At 49.7% G+C, this 27,934-nt stretch overlaps 6 protein-coding genes across 6 annotated transcripts; 1 reads left to right on the forward strand and 5 right to left on the reverse strand.

Moving 5' to 3' along the window:
• Positions 1–127: 127 nt before the first annotated feature.
• On the reverse strand, positions 128–9,363 carry SODALDRAFT_185845 (hypothetical protein). Its single transcript, XM_028607092.1, has 4 exons — positions 6,061–9,363; positions 4,801–5,930; positions 215–4,694; positions 128–156 (listed from the first exon to the last, which is right to left on the reverse strand). The coding sequence occupies exons 1-3, from the start codon at positions 9,067–9,069 to the stop codon at positions 392–394; spliced, it is 8,442 nt and encodes a 2,813-aa protein (XP_028466097.1). The 5' UTR covers positions 9,070–9,363; the 3' UTR covers positions 128–156; positions 215–391.
• Positions 9,364–17,368: 8,005 nt separating this feature from the next.
• Positions 17,369–19,117, reverse strand: SODALDRAFT_324674 (hypothetical protein; the record flags this gene model as incomplete). The annotated part of the gene is made up of 12 exons (XM_028609912.1): positions 17,369–17,406; positions 17,465–17,626; positions 17,667–17,669; positions 17,712–17,741; positions 17,904–17,911; positions 18,000–18,002; positions 18,236–18,237; positions 18,381–18,410; positions 18,493–18,506; positions 18,750–18,767; positions 18,907–19,025; positions 19,104–19,117. The coding sequence occupies 12 exons, from the start codon at positions 19,115–19,117 to the stop codon at positions 17,369–17,371; spliced, it is 441 nt and encodes a 146-aa protein (XP_028466098.1).
• A 601-nt stretch (positions 19,118–19,718) lies between these two features.
• Positions 19,719–21,336, forward strand: SODALDRAFT_360647 (hypothetical protein; the record flags this gene model as incomplete). The annotated part of the gene is made up of 8 exons (XM_028614295.1): positions 19,719–19,759; positions 19,858–20,032; positions 20,105–20,166; positions 20,316–20,536; positions 20,614–20,663; positions 20,739–20,922; positions 21,022–21,072; positions 21,278–21,336. The coding sequence occupies 8 exons, from the start codon at positions 19,719–19,721 to the stop codon at positions 21,334–21,336; spliced, it is 843 nt and encodes a 280-aa protein (XP_028466099.1).
• On the reverse strand, positions 21,028–22,805 carry SODALDRAFT_334058 (alpha/beta hydrolase fold protein). The gene is made up of 2 exons (XM_028612122.1): positions 22,505–22,805; positions 21,028–22,417 (listed from the first exon to the last, which is right to left on the reverse strand). The coding sequence occupies exons 1-2, from the start codon at positions 22,672–22,674 to the stop codon at positions 21,391–21,393; spliced, it is 1,197 nt and encodes a 398-aa protein (XP_028466100.1). The 5' UTR covers positions 22,675–22,805; the 3' UTR covers positions 21,028–21,390.
• A 987-nt stretch (positions 22,806–23,792) lies between these two features.
• Positions 23,793–24,809, reverse strand: SODALDRAFT_351378 (hypothetical protein; the record flags this gene model as incomplete). The annotated part of the gene is made up of 2 exons (XM_028613534.1): positions 23,793–24,580; positions 24,632–24,809. 2 exons carry the CDS (start codon positions 24,807–24,809, stop codon positions 23,979–23,981), a joined length of 780 nt encoding a protein of 259 aa, XP_028466101.1. The 3' UTR covers positions 23,793–23,978.
• Positions 24,810–25,167: 358 nt separating this feature from the next.
• On the reverse strand, positions 25,168–27,918 carry SODALDRAFT_334061 (TFP11-domain-containing protein). The gene has a single exon (XM_028612123.1). The coding sequence runs from the start codon at positions 27,839–27,841 to the stop codon at positions 25,286–25,288; it is 2,556 nt and encodes an 851-aa protein (XP_028466102.1). The 5' UTR covers positions 27,842–27,918; the 3' UTR covers positions 25,168–25,285.
• Positions 27,919–27,934: the final 16 nt, after the last annotated feature.

Below are 27,934 nucleotides of genomic sequence, written 5' to 3' on the forward strand. Positions count from 1 at the left end.
ATTTTGATTGTGTCCCTGAACGGCCCCGTTGAAAAAGACGGTGAGCGTGCAAGTTGCCTGGTGATTCCCGCCATGAGGAAGAAGAAGAAGAAGAAAAAAAAAGAAGAAAAAAAGACAATGAGGTTTCCAAGAGGAGTTCATATATATAAATCCAAGGTATGCAAGAAATTCGGAATTTATGTGCAAGAGTATCGAGACTCATTGTTCCCTTTATGTCTCCCCCCATCCCCATTCGCCATGATAGGATCTTCCCGAATAAAAGCCTCCCGACATGTTAGAATAGAAGGCGCTCAGTAACGCCGAGAACCATCTCCAACGCCGGCTTCGAAAAAAGAAAAGAAAGGAAAAAAACAAAAAAAAACAAAACACATATATCATAGCCCCAAGAACCCTAATTAGTCGAAACACTGACGGGACTCGACCGTCCCATCCTCTCGAAAATGCTGCTGGCCTTCCTGCGCATCGAGCTGCTCTCCTTCGCGCCGCCCGCCGAACCAGCCGCCTCCGTCTCACCGATGCCCGTCATCTTGATGAAGGAATACCCCCTCTTCGAAACCGGCGACAAGGGGCTGACCAGATCCGCCGCCTCCGACTGTTGTTTTTCTTGCTGTTGTTCCTTTCTTCGCCCTTCTCCCTCTCCGCCTTCTTGTTCTTCTTCCTTCTCTCTCCGTGGGCCTTGGAGCGGCAAGACAAGGTCGTCATCATCATCGTCGTCGTCATCTTCGTTCTCGCTGTGACTCGTCGCAGAACCCATCCCGTCCAATCCGCCCCACACGTCGCCTTCCATGTAGTCCAGATTGAGAGCCAATAGAGGTGGTGTGTCCTTGCCCCTCCGCCGCCGAAGGAGCGTTTCCCCATCGACTTCGGGCACGACTTGCTCCCCGTCCTTCTCGACAATAGGTTCCATGGCCGGTCCCACCGGTGGCGGCACCATGATCGGTGGTGCTGGCGTAGGTGCTGGGATACCGCCTTGCTGCTGCTGCTGCTGCTGCTGCTGCTGCTCTAGTTGTGGCTGCGGTGGCGAGTGCGACGGCGTCGACTGCGCCGACGTATTGTTGTTCTGCGTCGCCGTCTTTCCATTGCCATCCGAGTGCACCGGCGGCACGCGGTGCTGCGAAAACGGGGTCCTGTTCGTCGGAACGCACTCGGGAGACGACCGACCGCTCCCCGTTCGCCCCGGTCCCTTGTCCTTGATGACCGAGCTCAGCCGCTTCAGACCTTTACTAAGGGACGACGTCCGCGGCCCGAACCCCGGCAGCCGCTTGCGCGTACGCTCTTCGCGGTCCCCCATCATCTTCCTCGCCATGAGCTCGAGCTGCGCCATCATCGTCGGGTGCGCCACCACCTCCTCCATCGTGACCGTCACCTCCTCGAGACCCGGCACCCCCGTGTTGGGCAGCTCGCGGTTCATGTACTGCGCGAGCTGCGACGCCGGAATCATGCTGCCCCAGAGGTCGTAGAAAGCCGCGTTGTGCAGCTGCGACTCGGGCACTCCGAGACTGCGAGGGTCGAGAACCTGCGTCCACGCCGCCGCAATAAGGGCCTGGATCGCGTAATAATGCTCCGTCGGGATGTTGTGGGCGCCCAGCTGCGCCTGTGCAGTCTCCACTTCCGGCTGCGACAGCGGAATTTGCTTGGTCATGGCCGAAAACTCGCTACCCGACGGGACCAGCGGGTGCATCATGGAAACCGACGTGAGGAGCTCGATGTTGGAACACAGCATCTTAAGAGTCTCAATCGCAAACGGCGTCGGGACACGGTGCTCGCAGAAAGTGAGCGACATCTCCGCCGTGTCCGGCTGCGGCTTTCTCGACCGGACGAGGACATCGAAGACATCTTGAACCGCCGATTCCTGGATGTTCAGCTTGCAACTCGCCGATCCGAGCTTGAAGCTCGATGTCGGCAGGCTGCTATCGTGAGACTGGTGATGGACCGCCGTACTGAATCGGGTCCAGTAAGGGAGCGCCGTGCAGTCCTGCACCATATCCAGCCAGCCCATGTTCTCGAACTGAATCCCCGTCACGCGCTGCCCGTGCACCACCGACATGAGATCCATCGGTGTCGTGTAAGAGTGGCCGAACCGGACGCGGACGGGGATCGTGTTCTTCGCCGGCCCCAGCACCCCCGACGCGTTGGCCCCTTCCGCCAGTTGGATATGCCGCCCCTCGATGATCTCGCCGAATAGAACGTCCGCCGACGCCGAGAGCTTGGCGAGCACCATGGCCCACGCCGACTTGACCACAGTGTCGAGGGAGATCCCTAGGCTGGCCAACGAGGTTATGGCGAGCGTCTGTCGTATCGTCTTGACCGACGAGCTGGTGCTAGCCGGCTTGCTGTGCGCAATCACCTGCGTCATGCGGGCCCCGTCCAACAAGCTCGCCCAGTACGTCCGGGCACCCCTGTGGTGGGCGAGCTGCGCCGATCGCACCAAGTCCAAGAAAGTCGGCCGCGGAGCTTGGCTCTGCGCCCCCGCGTAGATCTTCTTCAGATCCTGGATTAAGATGGCAACCGACGCGTCATCGTACTGCGCTTTCGAGAGGCGCATAATCAGCGTAGACTGCTTGCCCGACTCGAGGTAGAAGAACCGCGTGACCGGCGTGCCCAGCGTGATGGGCTCCGTCTGGTCCTTTTTGATCAGTCGGTCCGCGAGGTGGGAAAGCCTCCAGCTAGGGCACTGAATCTTTCTGAATTCGGGTTTGAACAAGCGCAACGCGATCTGGTATACCTTGCGTTCGTGCACAACGAAGGCCGTCTGGAGGATAGGATGCATCACGCAAAGGCCTAAGCATGCCGCCTCCAGCTTCTTCGAGCTCTCGATTCCCGAGAAGCTAAAAGTGAGGTAGCTGATGTCGCCGCGGTCCTTGAGTAGTGCCAGCTCGAGAGATCGGATCTGGGGCGCCGTGGCTTCGGCAACGTCCTTGATAGCATCGCGCTCGACTTTGAGCCGTGGCAAAACGACCTCTTCGATGAAAGACTCGGGAACGAGACCCTCTGCCTCCTTCCGCGTCGGAGATTCCTGCGCAGTGGTAGCAGGGGCTTTGGTTTTGGGATCAACAGCGGGTTCCGGCGTCGCCAATGTGATGCCCTGGCAAAGCCCAGTCAGAGAAGCGCCCCCCAGCACGTCCTGAATAGACACCGTGAGCCCTTCCTTGCGGCAGGCCACCGCCACTCTGGCCGCTAGGTAGCCACTGCCCCCGAGTTTACGAAAGGTTTGGTTACCGTCAATGGTGGCCTCGTCGACTTCGAGGAACTTCGCCCAGATCGATCGCATGCGCTCCTCAACCTGCGTCAGAGGCAGAGGTTTGACACGAGAGTCCCGTGCGTGGTCCGGTGATGGCGCGTCGGAAATAGCCGACAAGGCTTCCCGGGATATGCCCCTCACCATCTTTTGAAGTTTTCGTCGGTGGACCTTCATCGCTGTCGTCAAGGGGAGGCGCCTCACCGGGATGAAGACGGACGGGATCATATGGGCCGGAAGCGTGTTGCGAAGAGATGTCTCGGCAAAGTTCTTGGCCAGATAGGCTCGCTTCCTCGTCGTCACGCTCAAGTTGGTCACTTCCTCAGGTCCGTCAAACAGCTTGTCAAGCTGAATGAAGGCCGCCAGGAGCTGGGTGGAGCCCTCGAAGCTGATCGACTCGACTGCTACATCGACTCCCTGGCCGAGGCACCTCCGTAGGTGTTGCTCGACCTTGGAAGCAGCCACAACCTTCCCATCAATGGTGATGTCCTGCCGAGAGCTCGGCAGGAGTTCCATAGTACCGTCCTCCATGTCCCGGACACGCTGGCTTGTCTTGATGTACCGTACAAGTTGCGGGCCATCCTGAGAGGCGACGGCCAGTTGCTGCGATAGGGCCATGAGAGCCTGTCCAGGTACGAATTTTTGGGCGAGCGTGGGGCTCTCAATGCAAAGTTCACCGATGGCCCCTGTAGGCACAAGCTTGCTCGAGTCTTCCGGGTTGGCAATCCAAAGCTTGCCGAGGAACGGCTGCGCGAGGCGTTGGAGGTCCTCTGGCTTGGCCACTTCGAGGACGGAAATGCCAAGCGGGCAGATCTCCAAGCAGCCATACGCCAGTAGGACCTTAGTGGACCGCAACCAGGGGGCGCAGGTGTCCTCGTCTAGACCACGAGTCCGGAAGCATGTCACCTTCAGAGACGGAAGCGATTCGGGCTGTAGTCTGCGGGCAAGGATGGGAGTTATGTAGGTCCAGGTCACTTCCATGCGCCGAATGGCCCCTTCAATGTCGCGCTTCCGTTCCTCTGCTGACGGGATACAGACACAACCGCCGTGCACCAGCGTCGCCAGTGTCTCAAATAACGATATGTCAAGGCTGAAAGAGGAGACTTGTAGCACACGGCTGTCCTGGTCAATCCTCAGGGGCCCGCCTTGAGCCAGAAAGGCGGTGGAGAGTGCGTTGTGCGAGTAAACGAATCCCCGGAGCTCCTTGGATCGGCCAGAGCCGGCCGGGAACAGGATGCAGGCGGCGTCGTTTTCGGAAGCTTTCCGCATCGGCGCATCAGAGGGGATCTGAGTCGAGAAAAGAGCCTCGTTGATCACGAGGACGCCGTCCTCGGGCAGATGCAAGTTGGGGTTGATCATATCGGTTGCTAGAATGACAGGAGGAGCTATCTGCCTAATAACGGCCTCTGCCATGTTTCGGTCGTCACCGTCCACGGGGACAAAGCAACCGCCAGCCCTTTTAAGACGATGCAACTGTCAGCTGTGCCATGGTTGCAGAGGGTACCTGTGGTTGGGATGGACCGGGGACGGGGACGGGGACGGGGACGGGGGGGCGGACTCACTTCATGACGGCCAGCATGCTGACAATGGACCACCGGGTCTTGCCGAGAATCACCGGTACGGCCACGCCCGGCCGAACACCCCGTTGAACAATATGAGTAGCCAAGCGTTGCACGAGACGTGTGAGCGTTTTATATGAGAAATCGCCGTCGGCAGCACAAACCGCCTGGGCGTCAGGCGAGGCCCTGGCTCGATTGGAGAACAAAGAATGAACGCAAGGTTCGAGCAGCTCGATCTTGGTCGACCTAACAAGTGCGCCATTCTCCTCGACTGAGAGATCCAGGCCCCCCACCGAAGTGGTCGGGTTGTTGAGGATCGACCTAAGAGCCTGGCCGAAGGCTCGTGTGACACTCCAAGCCTGCGTCAAGCTCAAGATGCGATGCGAGATGCCACAGGCAAGTTGTCCGTTGACGAACATGGTGAGGAAAGAGATATCGTAGGCAAAGGTGCTGAAAGATTCGGCGCATGAGAGGGACAGCTGAGGCCGCGTGCTGGTAAAGCGGCTCTTCAACTCGGGAGGATCCTCGACATATGTCATACAGGTGTTAAACAACTCCTCATCCTTGAGACCTAGAGCGTGTTCAATCTCGGCGGTGGAGACATGCTGATGTTGGAGGCAGGCCCTGAAATCTTCCTCGGCGTCTCGCACGACGGCTTCGATGGACTGGTACGCCCAGAGGTCCATGAAACAGGGAATAGTGTTTTCGAAACACCCAATAGATTGATGAAGGCCGTGTGGTGCGCCTTTTCCATCACGCCCAGGCGTACGGTAACCAAAACAAACACGGTTGGATCCAGTGAAGGCACGAACGACGAGAGCCCAGGCCAGGCGCATGACGGTGGCACGACTAGTGGCATACTGGCGGCAGAACTCGTCCATCTGCGAGGCAGTAATGTCAATCGAATAATATGTCTCGCGTGTGTGCTTCTCGTTCGTAGTCAATAGTCGAGGAAAATAACATGGGTGGACCTCACGGAGCCGACCATGCCAGAATGCTAGGCTACCTTCGCGTCGTGCCGAGTAGAGGTAGTGCATGCAAGCCGTGTGGGACGGGTCGAGCAGGCTCATCGGTGTCTTGCCAGAGTTGTAAATTCTCTTCAGATCCGCCATGAGAAGCTGGAGGCTGGGCATCTGAAAGAAAAGGTTAGACGCAGGAACAGGAGGAAAGAAAGGAGAGAAAGGGAGAGAGATGAGCCCCGAGGGGGGGGGAGGGGGATCAACAAAACACTCGACTAAAGATGACAAACCAGATAATACTCACATCGCAGAGAGCCTGGCTGGCCTCGAGTCTGAGGTAGGTGCCCGTGGGGGAATCGCAGACGGAGAGCCGATGGCGGGGTTGGGCTGGGTTAGCGGGCATAGGAGGTAGGGCCCTGAGAGCCGTGATGGGATCGTCTCCTGTGGCGGCGTCGAAGAAGAGCATGGTTGGGGAACACCTGCGCAAGATGACCTGGTCGAACAAGCCATCCTCGGTGATGCTGTCGATGAAGACGGTTCTGAGGGCCGGGTATCGGGTCACAATCTGTTCCCAGACAGTGCAAAGGAGGGCCTGATCTGCTCGCACCCCGTTGAGCACGGACAACTCGTAGATGCACGTGTTGTGGCCGACGTCGAGAGACTGTATTTGGCTGATCAGAATACATTGTTGCGACGCCGTCACCGGAAGAACGTCTTCGATGTCTCGCGCACTGGTGAGGCCCAGAGCGAGCAGCCGATCGGTGTTGAGCTTGGCTAGGCCCTCATACGTGGTGTTCAGGAGCGGAACGTCGGCGAGCGTGAGTTCCTGGGCTCGATATCGCAGCTTGCCGATGGCTTCGTACAGGACATGCTCATAGGTATGTATCCAGTCAGCGATCTTGTCTTGGTATCTGGAGTGGCGGTTGTAGAGAACGTGGACGTTGGCGCAGCCGTGGTCGACGGTCACAGAGACTTCGAAGAGTGCCATCCTGCTCACCGAGGGTCCGTGATCGGAGAAGGCCGACCCCAACGCCCTCACGGGCATCTCCATTTGCTGTAGGGCGCCGTTCTCTCGCTCGAGCTGTTTTGACGAACCGGCATAGGTGAAAAGAATCTCAAAAGGCCACGCCTCGGAACACCGCGTTTCGGCATAGGGCCCGAAGCACCTCGATGCGAAGTACTTCCATCCGCGATGGGACGTCGACCTCCTCGTATCTTTGAGATCGCGCAGCATGTGGAGACAATCCAGGTTGTACGGCTCCTCACTCCGGAGACCAATGGGACACAACGAAGTGAACCAGCCTACTGTTTCGGCGATGTCGATTTCAGGACTCCACAGCTCCCGGCCATGCTCTTGATTCCAGATGGTCGGCGGGGGTCGGTTGGGAAAGGTCTGGATGAAGGATAGAAGAAGGGCGGTCAGGTAGATGTCGGCAGACTCGGTGCGGAAGACCTGGTTGCAGGTTGTGTGAAGAATGGATGTAAGCTCGGAGCTGATACGGAAGCCCGTCTCGGCGGCCTCGTTGTAGGTATTCAGTGAATCTTTGAGGCCCCAGGAGTCCGAATCACAGCTCCGGAGCGAGAAAGGGATGGTAGCGTCGTCGCTTGTCCTCTCGAAATCTTTCTCTTGTAGCTCGTTCCAAGTCTGGAAGGGCATCGAACGCTGGGAGAACAAGATGCCTTCACGCAATAGCTCGTCGAGGTCGTGTATAAGAATGCGCCAAGAGAGGCGGTCGATGACCAGCTGGTGGGCCACGAGGAAGACCATCTGCTGGCCATCATACATGTGGAATTGGTCGACTGCAAAAACAGGACCATGCTCGATGTCGATACGAGCCTGGGTTTGTTCCATGACCTTCAAGACTTCGTCGTAGCCGGTAACATCATGATAGCCAAAGCCAAAAGATCCTTGGACGTCCGGCAAGATGCGCTGAGTCCATCCGTCTGGGCCGAGGTTGAAGCGGGACCTCAACATGGAATGATGGCCTACGGTCGTCCGTACGGCGGCGTGGATGTCCTCGAGGGTAGCGCTTCGGGTGACGCGTAAGAGTACGCTCTGGTTGAAGCGGTAGTTGCCGTCGGCTTTCCTCCTCTCGTCTGTCCGGCTTCCGGTCGGGGTATCGAAATAGAGCTGCTGAATGGGCGACAGCTTGAAGCACTCGAGGGACTCCTCGTTCCAGCGGCTGACCGAGTCGCCCTTGTGCGAGGCCAGGGAGGCGACCTGCGAGAGCTTGGGGCTATTGAGGACGTCCTCCGGGCGGAGGGAGACGCCCTGGGTCCGACAGGCGGCCACGAGGAGCATGGTTGAAACCTCATCGCCCCCGAGCTGGGCGAAGGAGAAGTTCATGCCAACCTGGCTCTCGGGCAAGCGAAGAACTCGACTGACAGCCTTTTGGATGGTCCGCTCCATATCGGTCAGGGGTTCCTGGAAACGCTCGTGAAACTCGAGACTGGTGACCTGGCGATACATGTCCTCGTTCATATTCTGAGCCCAAGTCTGCAATTTGCGGCGGTCCACCTCACCCTGTTGGTTGGTGGGCATCTGGTCGAGGACGATCCAATTGTTTGGTGTCGCGAGTTGGCGGTCTGACTGCTCGAGGGCGAGGCGGATAGCTGCGACTTGGCTCCCGGCATAGTGCATCTGGGATTGAGAAATGACGTGGACGTTGGAGAGGCTATATGAGGACACGTTGGGGTTACTCAGGCTGATGAATGCAACAAGTTTGTCCTCGAGCCACCCCGCCTTGGGCCTGATGAGAGCTGCGCCGGACACCTGAGGCGTAGAGAGGATGAGATTCTCGACGGCCTCGCGGTCGGCGAATGTATGGGACGGGGGGCGGTGTGGTTGGGACTCTGGATCTGGGGAGTGGGCGGGGTCGTCGCCGCTCGGTCGAGGTGGGTCTGGGATTGGGTCGGCGGGCGCATCGGAGGGATCGTTATTGCTATGGTCTGAGTCGGGTTCTTTCGATGCGATGGGAACAAGACGGGTCTGGAGTTCGGTGATGGTCTGGCAGCGGAGGATGTCGGTGGTCTTCAGTCGTAGGCCCATGGACGCACATTTGGAGCTCAAGGCACGGGCCGATTCTTTGTTGCCGCCGAGGTGGGTGAACGAGTCCAGCAGATCGACCGAGTCTTTCGGAATGGCAAGTATGTCGGCAATAGCGGAGAGTAGGCGCTCCTCGTCTAACATTTCTGCAGTGGGTTGTTGTTGTTGTTGTTGTTGTTGTTGGTCGTCTAGAGGTGCCTCTGGTGGATCTGGGTGGTCGGGAGCGCCCTCGGGCAAAAAGGGTCGTAGGATGGGAGACTCGGCCATGACTCAAACTAGATAGCGAAAGAAGAAGAAGAAAAAAGGGTAAGAAAGTGAGGATAGAAAGATCGGTAAGGCGGCTGAGAAGGCGGGGTATCTAGAGACAAAAAAATGTACGAGAGGCAATCGCCGCAGCACACAGCAGTCAGGCCGAAGGTGCAGAGCCCGACAGGTGAACGACCGAACACCGAACCAGGACTCCAACGCTGACACGCAAGTGGTGCAAAGCAGACAGCAGTATTAAGCCTCTTCAGGGTTGAGGCAGGCAAGCGGACCCATTGAGGGCTCGATGCTGCTTTCGCGAAGATGGGAGTTCGAGGTCGAGATCTGAATTGTTGTTGCGGCTGTTATAGTTGTTGTTAGACGGCAAGGGGGGAACGGAGTTGCCGTTCGCGTGTACGTGGATGGGTGGTCGTCAAGGCTATACTCGTATTATCGTCAGTGTCTCCTTCTGCGCTATCATCGGTGGGTACTCGGTCATCAGTTTGTGCGAGGTGGGCGCGTCTCACTTCGTAATGATGGGACAGAGGACGAAAAAAAAGAAGAAGAAAAAATCAGGACAGAGTATCCTCTTCGAGGAGACACGGCGTGAGTGGAGGTGAGAGGGCGACGGAAGGAATGGATCAGGAGGGTAGAAAGAGAGTGAGGTGGGAGAACCGAGGCGAATAGAGGGAAGAGACGAGCAGAAGAGGAAGGAGGACGAAAAGACGAGAAGAGAGGTTAGAGTGTGTACGAAAGTAGTGCAGCAGGGCAGTCAGTGTGTTGTGCGTGGGTTGCGTTCGTAGGGACAGGGGTGTGCTCCCGGAGAAGACTGGTGAGCTGCAAGATGGCCCGGGCTTGGAGGAAGGTGTACGTACTGTATCTGGAGAAATGCGTACCTAGGTACTTTCGTACTTTGTAGGCTGAAAGGAGGGAGGGGTGGATCGCGGCAGCTGTCGCCTTTCCACCTCACTTCTGTAACAGGAAGATTATGCACAAGATTCGCGTATTCGTACCTCGTACTTCGTAGGTAGGTGTACTCGATATGTAAAAGGCCGGTGGTTTGATCGCTTTGATAGTGCTTCGTGCGAATACCCATCTCTGGTGCTAAAAGATGGTCGGTAACATCTTCAGGCCATAGGTAGGTCACACGTTGCCAACGGTCAGGGAGCTTCTTCTACCGTTTGGGACGAGATTAGTGGGGGTCGAGAAGAAAAGGCTCAAGATGATGAGATAGCCCCTATACCTGCCTACCCCCCGTGGAAACCTCCGGGATGGGGTCGGGATGTAGGTCGCGGCAAGGAGATGGGGGGCTAGTGTGGGAGTAGTGTGGGAGGAGGAAGAGTAGCGTAGCCGTCGCCAGGAGGCCGGTGTAAGTATGTATGTAATTCATTAATTCATTCAGGCACCACGCGAAAGCGAAAGAGATTGCCCGTTACGGCAACGCACAGAAGGCACTGTAACAACTTCTAAAAATAGTAATCAGAGGGTTCTACGTACACGCTAATCGTAGGGATAGTAATTCCTCATAATTAAATATATGATGATAATTAAATATATACGTAAGGGTTTATATACTATTACTTAAGTGGACACGGCGTATAAAAAAAGACTTAGAGCGTACGCTTAAATAAAATCCCACACTATAGCGTACTATTATTATTATTCCTTCCTAATTACATACGATATATACGAAATTCTATACTACGCTATATAATCCGATATAATAGCGTCTGGCGGAGACTTAATATATCCTATCTTAATAATCGATTATACGGTTATATTCTCTAAGAATTAATAGCTAATAAGCTATCCCGCCTATTAAGCACCTAAGCCTAGTATTATACGCGTTAAACGCGAAGATACGTCTACGTAGTCGGATAAGTCCGTTATTAATCTAACGGATAGAACGCCTCCCCGTAAAGAGCGGGGCCAGGACGTCTCGTATATAAGTGCACTTTAAATTCCGGGTATAGAAGCTCGCGCGCTAATCTATACGCTTAGAGACGGCGAGGCTAAGCGTAAAGTCAGTATTACGCAGACGAAAAGAAAGAAGTAGCCGGCCCCTATAAGGGATATTAGTATTATACTATTTAGTTATAAATACACGGAAAAGATTATCAGAAGCGTGCCCTTTTAGGAGATTAAGACTATTACTAACTAGAAGGTTATTAGCCGAGTCGCTATTTTACTCGACCTCCCGTACTCTAGCTATTAGTATCTAGTTCGATATATTATCGCCTAGTTTAATACGTAGTCGGTCTAGTTCAAAAAAGACCTTACGCTGTTTCCCCCTAATAACCGTAACCCGAAAAAGATTCCGCGCTACCGCGATAAGACGTATAACACTATTAGCCTCCGCGCGCTTCTATATAAGTCTAGACTAGGAGTTCTAAAAGATTATTATCTTAACTTCCTTCGTATAACGTAGCTCCCGGCTAAAAAAATTAATACTAATATTTCACGGAAACGCCCGGGATAAAAACTAGCCGCGTAGACTAATACCGATCTAGATAAGGCCGTGCTAATTATAACGAAAAAGGAAATTCTTCTCGTACCCCGGATAACCTAAAATAAGAAAAAAAAGGATAGTATAGTAACTATAGCTATTACGCTAGAGGTAAAGACGGAGGACTTTAAGGATATAAAGGTTAAGTAAAAGGTAAAGGTGGAGGAAGAGCTAGACGGGGAAAAGAGAACCCGCGCTAGTCGAAAAGTGGTTATATCTTTACTAAGTATAGACCTTCGCGACCGTATAGCTTCGGCCGGGGCTAAACGGAAGCGTATAATCTCTAAAGTCGACGGAGAGGAGAATAAAAAGGAAGAGTAAATAGTATTAGGTAGATATTACTCGCTATACTCGCTATTTCTAGTTTTTACTTCTAAAATATTATTATCCGTGCCTAAAAGTGCTTCGTTAACTACTACACCCTCTTACTTGAAGAAGTTCTTAATTAACGTAATTCCTCCGTAAGGAGTAAGGAGTAGCGATAGTGATAGTTAGGTTTTCTTATAATCGTATAAGGTTAACCTCTTCCGTATATACTTATATAATAGTAAACCGGGATATTCGCGGCCCTATATAAGAAGAATTAGTAATAAATCACTAGCCGACTTTTTAACCTCTAAGTAAATTTATATAACCTCTTCTAGAAGGTATACTTCTAGCTTTATAAGATCCTTTATAAGAATATTTTCCACTATACGAAGCCGTGTATCGTCGACCCGAATTTAGTAGTCCGGAGAAGTCTGGTTATATAGAACCTAAGGCTTACCGGCTATAATATAAGGTCTAGACTTTTATACGCGAATTTTATAGGCGTTATACACTTATATAAAATAGGCCAAGTCTATACGAAGGAGAGGTATATATATATAGAGTAGCGTAATCCTATTAATCAGCGAGCGTCTATTAAAAAGGTTATATTCGGTAAAGTAGATAAAAAACTCCTATAGTTAGGTTAGTATACTAATATATAGAAAGAAATAAAGGTGTATATACCCGCTAAAACGCGGACCGAGATTAGTAGAGTCTATTCTACTAAGATTTAATCCGCTAATTATAAATACTCTTACTAAATACCTAGCAGTCTTTAAACTTAATCGGAACCTCCTGCCTAAGAGCGTTCTTCTTCGTACGGGAACCTTATAAGAGATACTAGTAAATACCGGCCGTAAGAGTTATTTCCTTTCCTCGGTCGGATCGTATAGACCGGGGCAGATAGCTAAGTTATCGTGGCTCTTATATTAATATAGCTATAGCTACTCTAGGCTAGTAATACCGTGTAGAGCTATAGCCTAGGCTTAAACGTAGATATCTATTTACGATATCTATTTAACTATACTAGTATTAGCCTAAGAGTATATAAGGCTTATATAGTACCCCCTCCTTAGTTTAAAAAGGGCAGCGATTATTCTAATTCTTTAAGACCACCTATATTCGGACTAGCTATAACTATTACTTAATCTACGTCTATTTACTCTCTAACTCTCTCGCTATTACCTGTTTACTCCTTATAACTACTTACCTAATAGATAGCCTTTTCTATAATAATAATAATACCTCGCTTTTACCCGTAATAATAGCGGTAACGCGATTTATAATAATAGTAATAGTATCGTCTATAGTAATAGTAATAGCCTTTTCCGTAATAATAGCAGTGCCGTTATAGTCTTCCGACTTAAGATTAATTTACTTACGGCTATACCTTATAAGATACGCTATATATAAGCTATTGTACTATCAGATTAAGTACTATAGATAGATTATAGACGTTTACTACTTTATTTACCGATACTAAGGCTTATAGTATCTTAATTCTACTATTAAAAGTCGTATCTTTATAAAAGATAACGGCTTTCATAGTAATAATATATATATTAGGTATAGTAGCTATATACAGAATCTATTTAAGGAATAGTATCTAATATAATAGCTAATTTACGCCTTTGGTTCTAGTCTTTATAGGCGGTTTCTTTAAGCTTAGATATTATATACTTTTATAAAGAATCTATAGCCGTATATATATATATATAAGATAAGGCTAATAGCTGTGTAGGCCTTTATACGACGTTTTCTACTTATTTAAATAGTATAGGGTTTTATTATATAAATAAAAAGTAGTTTTAAAGATTTTAGACTAAATAAATATAGGTAGATTAGCTTTGATCCTTATAGCCCTCGCTCTTCTCTTAATAATACCTTTAATCTATTCTATAACGCTATTTAAATCCTCTAAATATAATATAGATAGCTAGCCTCTTACCTCCTAAGTAACGAGGAAAGTAATAACTTCTAGTTACTAAACTATCTCTAAATCGGTCTATATAATATATCGCTTAAGGTTAAATTAGCTTAGTTAATAGAAAGGAATACTCCTTATTATAATCTTAATTATATATTCCTAAAAGGGTATACTACGTCTTCGGTAGGATAGAATCCTAGCCGCCCCCTCGCGGAGGTATTAAAGTCTAATACCCTTATAGGGCTAAAGCTAATACGTGCGTCTTTTATTATTATTACGGCTAGAGTAATAGGTATAATAGGTATAGTATTATAAAACTAATCTTATTAAGACACCTTCTTTACCTTACTCGCTATAACGGACTCTAATCTTTTTTATATCTCGCTCTCTACGATCTTTATAATATCTTCCCGATCACGCTAGCTATAAGGGTATATATCTAGCCTTATAAAGTAATAGGTAGGGGTAGTATAGGGGCTCTTATAGATCTTATAAGGCCTCCTTATTATAGGAGGGATAGTCTTTAAGGATATATCGCGGGAGGGATAGTATTTATAAACGTATCACTATATAAGCGCTTCTTAATATCTTTATTATTAGTAATAGTATCCTCTATATTAGGGAGGTGTCTAAGAGTATTAAAGGTGCCTCTCCTAACTCTAGACTTTATAGTAGTAGATTAAAGGCGTCTTATATTATTAAGAATAGCCCTTAAAGCCTTTATAAAGTTCTTTATCATTAGTTTATTTTCCGTACTCTTATCGTAGTTATTTACTCGGTAGTTATTACTCTATTTAGGGGCGATAGGTCTAATAACTCTTAATATATCTTTAACCTACCGGTCTACGCTTATTAGCCCTAAAACGTATATATATTTATAGTATATTATCGTTATTTTCTAGCTTATAACCTACGTGTTGATATTCTTAGGTATCGCCTTTATAAATAAGGTATACTATTAATATAGCATTAGAGTATTCTTATAAAGGTTTATAGGGGTTAGTCCCTATTACTTATAAAAAAGAATATCCCACGCTTATAGGCTATCTACGTCTTTATCTTATAGCTATATAAGAAGATTATATAACGTACTATAGATTATTACTAAGATAAATAAGTATAATTTATTAAGCTCTTTTTACTACACGTCGTAGTTATCGTTTCCCTTATAATATACGCGGCGATCTTATAGGTTACGTGTGCGTCCCTATTCGGAGAGGTCGCTAATAAATATAAGAATCTTAATTAGTAGTTCCTTTATTACGGCTATAGTCTTTTTACGAGTAGTTATTATTAATATTATTATTAAATAATATCTAAGTATATTTTATAATTATATATAAGCCTTTAGCTTAATACCAGAGCTCTACTATACTATAGCTATACTTATCTTATACTTAGATATATCCTTGCTTTATATATAAGACTACCTTATATATTAAATATCTAATAGTCTACTATTAAGTATAGTATTATATCGTAGTATAACGTAATAGACTATATCGTACGACCACGACTTTACTACCTCCGTTTAGGTTAAATATAATACCCCGAATCTCAGAATCTATTCTTCTTTTTCCTTATATAAGTTATATACTACGAAGGAATCTATACTTCTTCGTTCGTAATAATCTAAGTTATTAATATTAATTCTATTTCTATCTTAATTATCAAAAGTTATATCTTTTATACCGGCGGCTATAATAATAATAATAGCCGCAGTAATAGTAGTAATAGTAATAACCGTAATAGGGTTTTAGTTTAAGGGATTAATAGCGTTATCGCCTTTTATTATAATAGTAGAAGATAAAGTAGCCTCCTTAGCCGCCTTAAAGTTAACGATAAGGGCTTTATATTTATAAATATTAAGCAGTATAGGCTTAAGAAATAGATACGTATTAGCCCTCTTATCACTTATCTTTAGATTAAGATAGTTATTCTAGTAGGTACTAGATTTACTATATATCGCGCGCTCCTATATTACCTAATCCCTTTAGTTAATAGAAGTAGTAATAGTTACCTTTTACTTAGTATTAGATACATTATAGGATATCTTTTCTTACTTATATATCGATTACTTAATAGGTCGGTAGGTTAATTAATAACTTAATTACTTTAATTACGTTAATAGCAGTTATTTAAGAGTGCTTAAAAATACAATTACTTTTATAGTCAAAGTATAGAATAGCCTAGTACTATGTATTATTTATATACTATACTATAAACCCGGCTTATATCCATTACACGTTTAGATAGCACGTATAAAGTAATCCTAATAAAGCAGAAATCTTATATATATATTATATTAAGTTATATTTATATAAATCTCCTATACCCTTAATTTAAGTGGTAAAGACTTTATTATAAGTATTATATTATTTAAATAAGGACGAGTATAAAGGTTCTCCTCGGGACACCGGGTTTTCTCCTCTATAGCTACTCGTAAAGGGCCGTATAGCCTAAATAGGCTCTTATAAATTAAATATACTAATAAAGTATTATAAATTTATAAATATATATATAAGCGTGCCTTTTAATTACTTAGTAAAGGTAGAATAATTAAACTGCCGAAACTAGGTATAGGAGGTAAATATTAGTAGGATTATCGGGTATTAACTTTACCTTCTTTACCTTTACGTTATACGCTACTTTACGGCTTTTATATAATATAATTAATTTAAAAACACTTAACTTTAACTCGTTTTATTATATTATACTTATATTATATCAAATATAAGATACTTAGTCTTTATAGTATACTGCTATATAAGACTTTATAGTCTAAATTTTATTATATTGACTTATTTTTACTATAAATCTTAGCTAAAGAATACTCTACTTATTAATATATTATAGTATTATTTTAATTATAACGATAGTATACTTATAGAATATAGGGCCTTTGTATATGATCTATAAGTAAAGATATTAGTTATTTAGTATAATAATCTATATATAATAGTAATTAATATTATTACCTTAATAGTTATAAATAGTATATAGGAAAGTATACTATTTTTTATATAACTATATATATATCTTAAGAGTAATTAGCGTAGCCTATTCTTTATAGTCTTAGTATTATAGATAGTCCTTATATATATTAGATAGCTTAATAATTAGACTTTATTATAGATAGTAATTTTATAGGCTATAGTTATAATTGCTATAATAGCTATACTAGTAATAGATACTTTTTAGTTATTCTAACTAAGTAAAGCCTAATTATTACTATTAAGTATAATTAGTTTACTAATTAATATATTGATAGAATAGTATATAAAATATATTATTACTTATAAAGCTAGCCTTATATTCTAAAATATACGAGTTATATAGCTTTTAAATAATTAGGCTTATATATTTTATATACTTTATTAAATAAATATAAAATATAAATAATATATATAAATAATATATTTCTATTTTAATATATATTTATATATATTATATATATAATATATCTACGGTTTTTATATTATGAAAATTTAAATTAAAAGAAGAAAAGGTATTATTATTAAAGCGGTAAAGAAAAGCCGGCCGCTACTATACGAAAAAGCAAAAAAAAAAAAAAACTCCTACTACTCCTCCTTAGTAAGCTCCTCTTTATCCGACGGCACTAGTATATATATTAGTACGCTGGCGTATATTAGGGTGTAGCGTTAATAATCACTTACTATCTTTCGCGGCCGCGATTAACGCCTTTCTAAGGCGCCGAATATAGCGTTTAGGGATACCCTCTAGGTTAATCGTGAGGGCGGTGTTAGTCTTAGTGGTGGGGGTATCGTCGGGGCCACGTTTACGCTTATTCGAGGGCGTCTTCTTGTTCGTATCTGGTTCTATTAGTACGTTATCGTATAGCATTATAGATAAACTTACTAACTAAAAAGTAACTAGATAAGCCCGCACTAATCGTATAATTACCGTAGCCCCTTTTACCGAAGACTTTTAGGACTACGTATGAAGTTAACATGCCTTTTCTCGCCGCGTATTTATCGTAACGATACTTGCCTTATCGCTTATCGCCGTATATCTACGTAAATAAGCCCGAAAGGGCTTACGGGCACGTTATATTAAAATCGGGGAATTTAACGGCGGCCCCCTTCTAGTACTTACGGCGTATACTAATCCCACATTAAATCTATATATATATTAGCGTATATTATTGTATAGCGATATAGTAACACGTATAATAGAATTATTCTCGCTAACATACTATAAGACAGTACTAGCACACTTCTTTTATAACACTATATATTAAATCATTAGTAGCTAGCTATATAGAAGCGTGTACAGGAACGTACGGTCAAGGATAAACGCGTCTAACTCCGGCGAACCTAGTATTCCCTTTAGCTATATATCCGGCAGCGGAGGCAGCTCCTGACTATTAATACGTTAGGGCTATTAGTACTATTCGGATACGTTTATAGTGCCACGGGAATACTTACTTCTATTCTTATATAAATAGGGCTATTTATAACTATTCTTTAATATACTCTAATAGTAAACCTATCACGATACACGTTAGTATTAATCTAGAACCGTGCTACGACACTTTCCCCTATATAGTATAGTATAACCACTAAAACTTACTTTTCGCCCGCGTAAAATTAAAATCTTAGCCTTCTAAACCCGTAGAGTCGAGCCCTAATACTAGAATTAAAGGATCTATAGTGCGCGGAACCGTGGGTGGGGGGTAACTTACTAGCCTATAGTTATCTGGAGAGGGAAAAATAAGATTACCTCTAACCGTGGCGTTATAGTTATAGTAGTGAAAACTTTTTCCTTATAGCTGATTAGTCGATTCTATCGTTATAGACTTTTTATATGGTATAAGAGTATATAATTATACGACACTGTACGATGGTTCCCGGGTGTGTACTCTATTGCTTATGGTGTGTGTCTACTAATTTTTTTTATTTTTTTACGAGTTGTTATAGTGCCTTCTGTGCGTTGCCGTACCCGTCTCTGGTTCGAGAGCTGGAGTGTCATGTCAGTTGGCATCCATAAGGTGGCTTGCAAGACATGAGGGGATTCATCGTTCTGTACCTTAGGTATCTTTGGTACAGCCATGCAATACCAGGGGTACCTGGAGCAAGGAAGAAGTTACCTACCTTACCTAGGTACTCAGTGACCTGACAGAGTCGTGACGGGGAAATGGGGGAACGACCAGCCCTACACTCCCCCCACACCACACCGACACCGCCGCACTGCCCCAGTGGCCTGCGCGTCCCTGATCTGGGGGTGGGTTGGCGAGGTAATTAGTTACTCCGCTCGGGACCGGGACGAACAGACGAATACGGTGCTCATACTCACATGGCTGTCGTCATAATTTGTACGGAGTACAAGATAACTTCCAGGTTGGCGGGTACCGGTTAGGGAGGTAGGTAGGCTGAGAGGCGCCCGGAAGAGAGGAGGCGTAAAACGGTCAGCAGAAATGGTTGGCTCAGAGGCTCTGAAGGATCTGGTGGAAGCGCGATGGATGGTCGGACGGGCTTCGGATTGGGGGGTTTGAAGACGCATCCAGGCGCAGGATATAGTGGTGCAGCTTATATCTTGCGCGGTAACTGCCGTACAACGTACGGATCGAGGTCCGGTCAGTCAAATGGATAAATTCGAACGGTGGGGAGGAGGAGTTGAGCATTCGCAGAGTTCCGGACATCCGTCAGTACAAGGGCAGAGAAAAGGGAGGAAAGGGGAGGAAGAAGAAATCAGTCAGGGAAAGGGAGGAGAACAAAAGATCCGGGAAATGAAGACTTTCCCCAAGGTACCTAAGTTACCTACCTTACCTTACCAGACCAGACCAGGCAGGCGCAGTACTCCGTACCTTCCTACCTGACGGGTTGGAAGTAAAATTTCGTTTCACCAGACGAAGGGAGGACTACAGTATCTATAGGTGTTCATACTGTGTATGTAAGTACCAACCACAAAATGTCCCCCACTAATGATCCCTCAACACACAGTGTGGCTCGGTTCCTTCCATCCCGCGTATAATTATAGGTTACACGAAGTAATTAAGTGCGCAGGACATATGGACATGACTTCTTTTTTCTTTTTTTTTTCCCTCAAGGCCTCCCCTCCCGTCCAACGTCAAGCTTCTCTGCATCCAGAATCGCAACACAATTACTACTATCGCCCTCCCAACAGCATCGATCAGTCACGCCCACGAAGCCCCCACTGCCCCTATTTGTCTCTCTTACAGATATATCATCCGGACATCCATCCAGTTTAACACCAGCACATCCGTCATTCTTCGATGGTTAAGGTAGTCTACAATGCTCCATGCTCAGGTGTGTTCAGGTGTGTTCAATGCCCAGTTACAAAAATACGCTTCAGACCCTTCGCCCCAAAAGAATCCCGAGGGTTCTGCGTTCCAGGAGTCTTTGATTCCACTCCTCCACCAGACTACGACCTAGCGGCAGACCACCCCCCAATACGATAGGATATATAACCAACCAAACCCCCATCCCGAAGGATCATCCATCGGTGTTAAAATGCACCCCAAGCCCTCCAGATACATGCACGTAGCCCCAATAGTGCAGGTAGCCCCTGGAAAGGACGCACAAAGCGCAAAGATTACCTCGTTCGCTTGTTCCAATGCAACAGCATGGCACAACATAAACCGGGTTCAACTCGGTTCGACATGGCCCGCATGGCTGACCCGATCTCCCCAAGCTCGGCGATGCACGTGGCATCGAGAAAGACCATGCCGCGCAACCCAAACTACACCCGCCCGCACGGCGGACCATGTTGGCGATGACGACCGCTTCTGCAACCCTTTGCGCGCTTGTTCTGTGGACATGTGTCGAACTATGTGATTCCCCAGATGAAACCGCACATCATAACAGAATCGCGAGATGTCCGGACACCAGCTATGTAATGCCGAGCATAAGGAGAGAACAGGCCCCCCCTGACATGCGGGATATGGGATCTTGAACAAGGAATCAACAGCCGCTCTTGCGGAAGGAGAAAATCCATCGTCGCTTTGTAAAAGCGAACCGCAGTGCTCCGCAGTATCTCGAGAGACCCACGGGAATTCTATTACGACCTCTTCTTCCAAGACGAAACTGCGTTCAATTCAACGAATGCCGGGAACCAAAGATGAAGCAGTGGGGCGGCACGTGCTCCTCCTGCGGTGTGTGTCTCCCCTTGTCTCCTCCGTGACAACATGGAGGTCGGCAGCGATCATTGACCATTGACCCGATGACGATGACGGCTTGCCAGTGTACCTCAGGTGAGGGTTCCTTTCACACATTCGGCCCCTTCGCCTTGCTACTTGTCGAGAGTTTGGTATTTCGCAATGTGTTAAGGGTTTTTTCTATTTTTATTTTTTATTTTTTAGCCTCTTCCTGTCTACAACCTCCCGTGGCTGGTTTCGGCCAAAACCCAAAGAGTGGCCTCGGCTTCGTGGGTTTTATTCTAATCAGTGGCTCTTACATATGCCGGTCTGTTATTAATGGATGAACCAACCCCTGTCCCTGCTTTATCAGCCCATTTTGGGGACTTCTGCTCATCAGATGGACATGCCAACTACGAATACCCACGATAAATCGAAAAAGCAACCAATCTCAGGGGTTTCGGATGTGACGACCCTGGAGACCGGTCACCGGTCGGCGTGCCCCCACACCGTCCGACCCAACCATGTTCCCAGCTCGTCAATCATCTTGACGGCCTTGGCATTCCCATCCCTTACCGTCTCGCCGTCCGACACCGCGGTAGACATGTCGTGCAAGTCGAAGCTATGCACCACATCCGGCACCAGCAACCATCGTACCGACCCTACGCCCGTGCTCTTCTTACTCGTACCGTCTTCTTCTTCTCCCGCACTCCGCTCCTCCACTGTCCAGGCGAACCGCTCGTCCCCAAGCTCCAGCTCCGACGGTGCGCCGCACTCTCCCCGACCCACGGTCCCGGGACCGACCTGCCGCCCAGCCAGGCGGCTCGCAAACGCCCACGACTCCCACGCAAGAAAGTCCAGCTCGGCCGCGACGACGCACACGTGCTGAGGGAGCGTCTCGCGCGCGGCGAAGAACGGGCTGACGAGCGGGTCGCGCAGGTCCGTGCCATAGGGAACGTACCCCCAGTTGAACGCGTCGGCTATGAGGAGCAGGGGGTCGACACCGGCGCCGCGTATCCCTCCACGCAGCTGCGCCACGTCCTGCTTCCACCGTCGGCGCGCCGCTTTCCCTGCCGTGGGGATCGAGAGGTCGAGTGGTGCGTAGATGGGTATCGCTGCGCGTAGTAGCCCAGGCCACGAGGATGACGACGGGTCCTGTTCCCCCTCCTTCCGCCGCGCCGCAGCGTCGAGCTGCGAGAGGCCGAGTGCCAAGTTCCCGCCGGCGCTGAAACCCGCTACTGCCGTCCGGGTCTTGTCGATGGGGAGGTCGGCATCTGCGAGGACGGCGCGGAACAGGGCGTGGACGTCGTGCAGGCCGGTCGGGAAAGGGTGCGTGGGCGCCTTGGAATAATTGAGGCCGACTACGAGGACGCCGTTACGGTTCGCGAAGGTGTGGTTCCAGGCGTCGTCGTCTGCAGGTTCGCCGACGGCGAATCCACCACCATGTATGGTGAAGAGGACCGGCAGGGGATCGGAGGGTTGACGGCCGTCATAACCCGGTGCGAAAAAGATGCTGTTGTATTGGCGAGGTGATGACTCTGACTGTCAGCTGGTTCCTTTATCTTGTGGTCGTACGTTATAGGGGTATGGATATATGTACCGGACGGGCAGATGAGGGCGACACTCGTACGTCTTGACGAGGTCGGGATGCGTATCGCGCGGGCTTAAATAGCTCTTGCAGCTCTGGAGCCAGGTGCCCTGGCGGTAGGCGAGCTGGAGGGCCGACAACTTGGTGGCATAGTAGAGGCGCGCGAGGAGCGAGGGTTGCATTTGCCGTTGCTGGGGTATGTCATGATGCGCGTCTACGTCGGCCGTGGTTGCGATGGCAGGGTCATCTTGATTGACTGCCACCATGATCCGGCAGTCGTGTCTATCTGTGGAGATGCCGTCCTTTTTTTTTTTTTTTTTTTTAACGCAAAGTGGAAGATGAGCACGCGCCGGCACCGACCTGGGTGTTCCTGATTTGCGAGTCGGGGGCCGGCTGCCGTCGAAAAGGTGAGATGTCGTGATTCAAGTTACGGGGTTATGGCGAGGAGGTGAAGGCTGATCACGTCTTTACTCCGCAAGGCCGTCGTCGCCAGTAGATGAACTTTTTGGTTGTTTTTGTAAGGTCAGCCGAGCCGATACAGCTTGCTTAAGGAGCATGCATTGCCAAATTTAGACGGGAGGATTCCCCCATGAGTAGTGTAGTGCCCGTTCGCATCCTTGAATCCTCTGCCTGCCACTGGGCGGGAAGGACTTTGGTCCCCCGTAGGGTTACAACCAAACAGGGGGGAGAAGGGCCGGTCTCCATCTGGGGCCAAGGCGTTGCGCATGGGCTTTTTGATGGGGGGTGATCAGAGTCTAGGTAAAAACATGAAAGGCTTTATTGTCACGTAGACGGTGAATGAATCCCAAGTGGAAAATCGGACGTCCTGTCTTGATTGACTTACAGGCAGATAGAGGACGACATAGAGGACTAGAAGTACTGCAGAAGTTATACGAGAGAGCATGGCGGCAACAAATCAGATATTTTCGGCATTGGGAAAGTGCGGAAGTGTGACTGTTGCCAGAATCTTTCATAGAGAGAAGAGATGAACGTTGGGGATGAAACGGGCGAAGTTGGTAAAGTTGGACGTGAAGTTGGGGGGATGTTTGATGTTTGTTGAGTTGGGGGGGACAGGAGTAAGGTGAGTGAGGTAGGTGAGTGAGGTGAGATGGCTGCATCTTGAACCTTGCTTATATAACTGCTTACAAACCTCAAGGTGAAGACCAAACACTGCGTCCTCTTCACCGAAACAGCTCACTCGACTCGGGGTTTAGAGGTAGGTTGCCGCACTCGTTCATGATCTATAGGATACGAACTGTAGATTTATTGTGTCCAGAATAAAGGAAGACATGCGGCAAAGGCAGAAAGAGAGTCAAGTTGTGAAAAGTAGAAAAAATTTCATTCGTTCCACCAAAGGGGGGTGGTGATGGTGATGGTGATACTCGCTTGACAACCATCTATGTGCATGTACAAAAGAACGCCGAGTCCAGTCCATAGAATATTCCCCGTGCTTTAAAACGTCGGCGGGATCCTTCCTCGAATCCCGTCACTCCCCCCCCTGAAGGCCGAGCCCATGCCCCTGACCCTCCACAAGCTCCCTAAGCCTGAACAACCTCAATGTGCTCGTCGAGCTAGACGCTCGGGTCCGGGAGCCCTGTAAATGATGCTGCTGCTGTTGTTGTTGTTGTTGTTGTCCCATCGTCCGGCCCCTCATGCTCGTCGCCCGTTTCAAACTCGCATCCAGCGACAAAGCCGGCGACGACGGCGTTCCTCTAGATCCCGACCCCCGCGATCGCAAATTTATCCCATTCGCCGTGGCCCGGATAGCCGCTGTCGAGTCCGTACTGTTGTTGTTACTGCCCGTAGAAGACGCAGTGTTGGTTTTGGACCGCATGGCAAAACGTGGAAACACCGCTTCTTCTTCTTCTCCCGGGGACGGAGGTGTCCGGTGCCCCAGCGCTGACGATCCGTCTGACATGGCCTTCGCCCTGCGGTTCAGCTTCATGGAAGACATGAGTTCCTCCGCTACCGATTGCGTGCGGCGGCCTGACGTCCTCGAGTTTATCTCCCTGTGCCGCGCGTGGCGATCGACTAGACCCCCGACTCGAAGGCGGCGTCGGGGGTCGTCTCCCCTGAGAGAGGAGGGGCCTGGAGACGGTCGTCACCTCGTCCGTTGCCCGCTCGCATGATGCTCGAAACTTAGCCCTTCGCCTAGAGCCGTGGTCGGTATGCCGATTAGGCGACGAACGGCGCGCATGTTGTTGTTGATGAATGTCGACATTCGCCGCGTCGCGCTGCCGTTCTCGTACGCCTCCATCGCAGAGGGTGCGTTCTCCGGTATCGTGGCGCGCGCCCGGGGGCGTTCATTAAGCTGCATCGTCGGGCTTCCGTTTCTGCCGGTGGGCGTGGGAGTAGTAGATGGTGCATTTTAAATTGTTTATCGTCGCACGCGGGCGGGCCAGACACTCTGGAGGTTTGAATAAAAATATAAATGATGGAAAGGCGAGTGAGAGCATCGGTGAAGAGAGAAGAGAGAAAAGAGACGAGAGACCGGGTACGTACCCTGGTACACAGTAGGGCAACTCCGTCTATGACTAATCAGAACCCCCTATTTTAAACCGTTTATTAGGTAATACGCTTACGAACCGACCCGATGCTGGCCCGGCCCCGTTCAGCCGGCGGTCGGCGGTGAGGGACCCGGGGCCTCCAAGTCGGATTCCTGATACCGGCGCCGTCTGGTGCAATGATGCGGGCAGCGTGCAGGAGGGACGTAAAGACTATATCTGTCAATCGGGTCATCTCTATTGTCGAGACCAAGGTAGAGACTAGTAGTCCCATCTACAGAACATCTTATCACATATTCTCCAACGCCGCCGCAATAGTCATCGACCCCTTCTCAAACTCCCTCTTCACCGAAGTCGCCCCAGAAACCTCCTTCGGGAACACCTGATCCCTCCACCACTCGTACCACGCATATACCTCCTCCAGGTTCATCTCCTCCAGTCCAAGCCACTCGCTCAGCTTGTCATGCCACAGCGGGAACACCTCGGCCACCATCACCTCAGCCAGCACCTTGGACCCCAGCACGCCCGTCCACTTCAGAGCCCCCGTCAGGATGGGTAGATACGGCTCCTGGTCGCTCGGGTCGATCCGGAAATGCTCCTTCAGATACCGGCCCATCCCAGGCAACACGTGTCCCATGACGAGCGGCCGCCACTGCGTCCCCAGCACGTCGCGCCACTGCTCCAACCCGGGCACCACCCCGCGCTCAAACTCCCACACGTCGATGAGCTGCCCGAACTTGCGCCGCACGTCCGCCACGAGCCCCGTGCCCTTGGGCTCGAGGTGGTACGCCGGGAGGTAGGGCAGCCAGGGGAACAGCCACAGGTGCGGCAACCGCCTCTGGCTCTGGCCCTGGCCCTGGCTCTGGCCCTGCTGGTGCCGCTTGTTGTTGTCGTTGTTCTTCGTCTTGCTCTTGCGCGGGTTCCACTCGCCCACCGCCGCCTCGAGCTTGCGCACCACGCCGTCGACGAACTGCGCCCGCACAAACCCCGGCAGCAGGTCGTCCCACGCCTCGAGCACCGCCAGGAGCGCCCCCGGGTCGAACACGTCCCACGCGCGGATCGCCGTCATGGCCTTGGGGAACCAGAGCTTGTACATCATCGTTTCGTACGCCGTGGTCGCCTTGTGATGGCGGCGGTAGATGTCCGTGCTGTTCAGCCCTCCGCTTGTGCTGGGATCCCACTTGCCGACGGCGCCGCCGTTGTTATTATTGGTATTGTGATCGCCCTCGCCCGGCTTCATCAGAAGACTGCGGAGGTCCTTCAGCTCGGTGGCGAACCGCGCCGGCTCCTCTAGCAAGGTCCAGTCGGGATCGCGGAAAAACGGATGTATGGCCGCCACCACAATGTCCGCCACCGCAATGTCCGCCACCTCAGCGCTAGGCGACACAATATGTTCGAGCGCCTGCTGGAGGCAGCGCATCACGTCGGACCATTCGATAGCATGGGGCAGCTCGTTGGTGACGACGTTGGCGAAGAGCTGGAGCTGGCCAAACGCCGACGTCAGATCCGCCTCCTCCTTTTCGCGCTCGCGGAGCTCGTGATCGATCCAGCTCTTCCTGTCCTCCAGGTTCCTCCACTCTTCCGAAAACGCCGCCAAGTCGGCATGTGCTCGCCTGGCGAGCTTCCGTGCTTCCGCCACCTCGGATGATTCGGGAACGGCTCCCGACGTGGGAGTCAGCAGGCCCGACGTAGACGTGAGGAGCTTGTTGCCCGGCCCCGTCATGTCCAGGATGGGCGCGAACGCCTCTGGAATTTGTAGGCCGGGAGCCGTCTTTCTGAGCTCCTCTGCCGTCATGAAAGTGGTCTTGTGCCGCGCCGACGGAGTGCCGGTACCGCTGGTAGCCCCGCTACCGGAGGCCGCTTTCTTCTTCCTCTCTCGCTTCCTCTGCTTCTCTTCCTCGTCCGAGTCGATGACCGTCTCGCCCCGTAGTCTCGCTTGCCTTTTCTCTTCTTTCTTCTCGGCCTCGGACTTTTCTCGCACGGCACCGAGACCGACACCCTGAGGACGTAGGTGCGCTTCGATGATGACGTTGCGGCCCTGCCCTTCCTTGCCCAGGCCCCGTCCTTCGACGTAGCCCATCTTGGCCATCATGCGAGCGCCAAAGGATTGGGGGTTTATTTTTGTCTTGTTGCCCTTGGCGGGGGCGAAGGCGCTGGGCCGCGCGACTTGGGGGTTCGGGGAGGCATCGTCGTCGTCGACCGATTCTTTCAAGACGGGTTGGTATGCTGACGAAGGGACGAACCCTCGACCGAGGGCGCTCTTGCCATCGAACTTGGTTTTCGGAAACGAGGGCCGTTGTCGGGTAGTTTGGGATTCTGAAGTGCCGCCACCTGTGTTGTTGTTGTCGTTGTTCTGCGCCGCTACAAAGGCCTGGCCCGCACGCGCAGCATGCGTGCTCCGAAAACCGAGTCCTACGCCCCGGTCTTCTTCTTCGTCTTCTTCGTCCTCCTCGTCTGATTCGCTTTCTCCGTCGACGGCATTGATATTTGCATCGCCCTCCTCGTCTGAGTACTCCTTCGCCTCCTCTTCCGGTTGGCCGTTGGATGCGGAACCGGTGGAAACAAAGTTCATGCCCTTGCCGCGGAGAGTCCTGGATTTCCAACGCCTCCCGGGCCCGTCATCTTCGCTATCGGAGGCGAATATTCCTAATGCGGCGCGCTCCTTGGCGTTCCCGACGCGTCGACGTTTACGGGGATTCGAGTCTCTAAAGTCATCGCCGGCGGAAGGGTCTACTTGGGGGATGGTGAAGTCGTCGTCTTCTTCTTCCTCCGATTCGGAGGAATACTGCGCTGCTGCAAAAGATTTGGTCAAGCGGGATGGATCGAACTTTGGATATTCAGACATGGTCGGTGAGAAAGAAAGCCAGCTGGCTATTCAGCCACGATGATGTTGAATAAGTTGGTGAGTTGGTGAGGTAGGTGTGGATGGACTTTGAAA

The sequence above is a fragment of the Sodiomyces alkalinus genome (genome assembly GCF_003711515.1).
Source record: "Sodiomyces alkalinus F11 unplaced genomic scaffold SODALscaffold_6, whole genome shotgun sequence".
In the NCBI taxonomy this organism is placed as follows: Eukaryota; Fungi; Ascomycota; class Sordariomycetes; order Glomerellales; family Plectosphaerellaceae; genus Sodiomyces; species Sodiomyces alkalinus.

Coding starts and splice junctions, on each gene's coding strand:
- SODALDRAFT_185845 (XM_028607092.1), bottom strand. CDS start 9,069: ATGGCCGAGTCTCCCATCCTACGACCCTTTTTGCCCGAGGGCGCTCCC. Junction 5,931..6,060: donor CCAGCCAGGCTCTCTGCGAT/GTGAGTATTATC, acceptor CTTTTCTTTCAG/ATGCCCAGCCTCCAGCTTCT. Junction 4,695..4,800: donor AGCATGCTGGCCGTCATGAA/GTGAGTCCGCCC, acceptor TCGTCTTAAAAG/GGCTGGCGGTTGCTTTGTCC.
- SODALDRAFT_334058 (XM_028612122.1), bottom strand. CDS start 22,674: ATGCAACCCTCGCTCCTCGCGCGCCTCTACTATGCCACCAAGTTGTCG. Junction 22,418..22,504: donor CGCCCTCATCTGCCCGTCCG/GTACATATATCC, acceptor CCAATACAACAG/CATCTTTTTCGCACCGGGTT.
- SODALDRAFT_334061 (XM_028612123.1), bottom strand. CDS start 27,841: ATGTCTGAATATCCAAAGTTCGATCCATCCCGCTTGACCAAATCTTTT.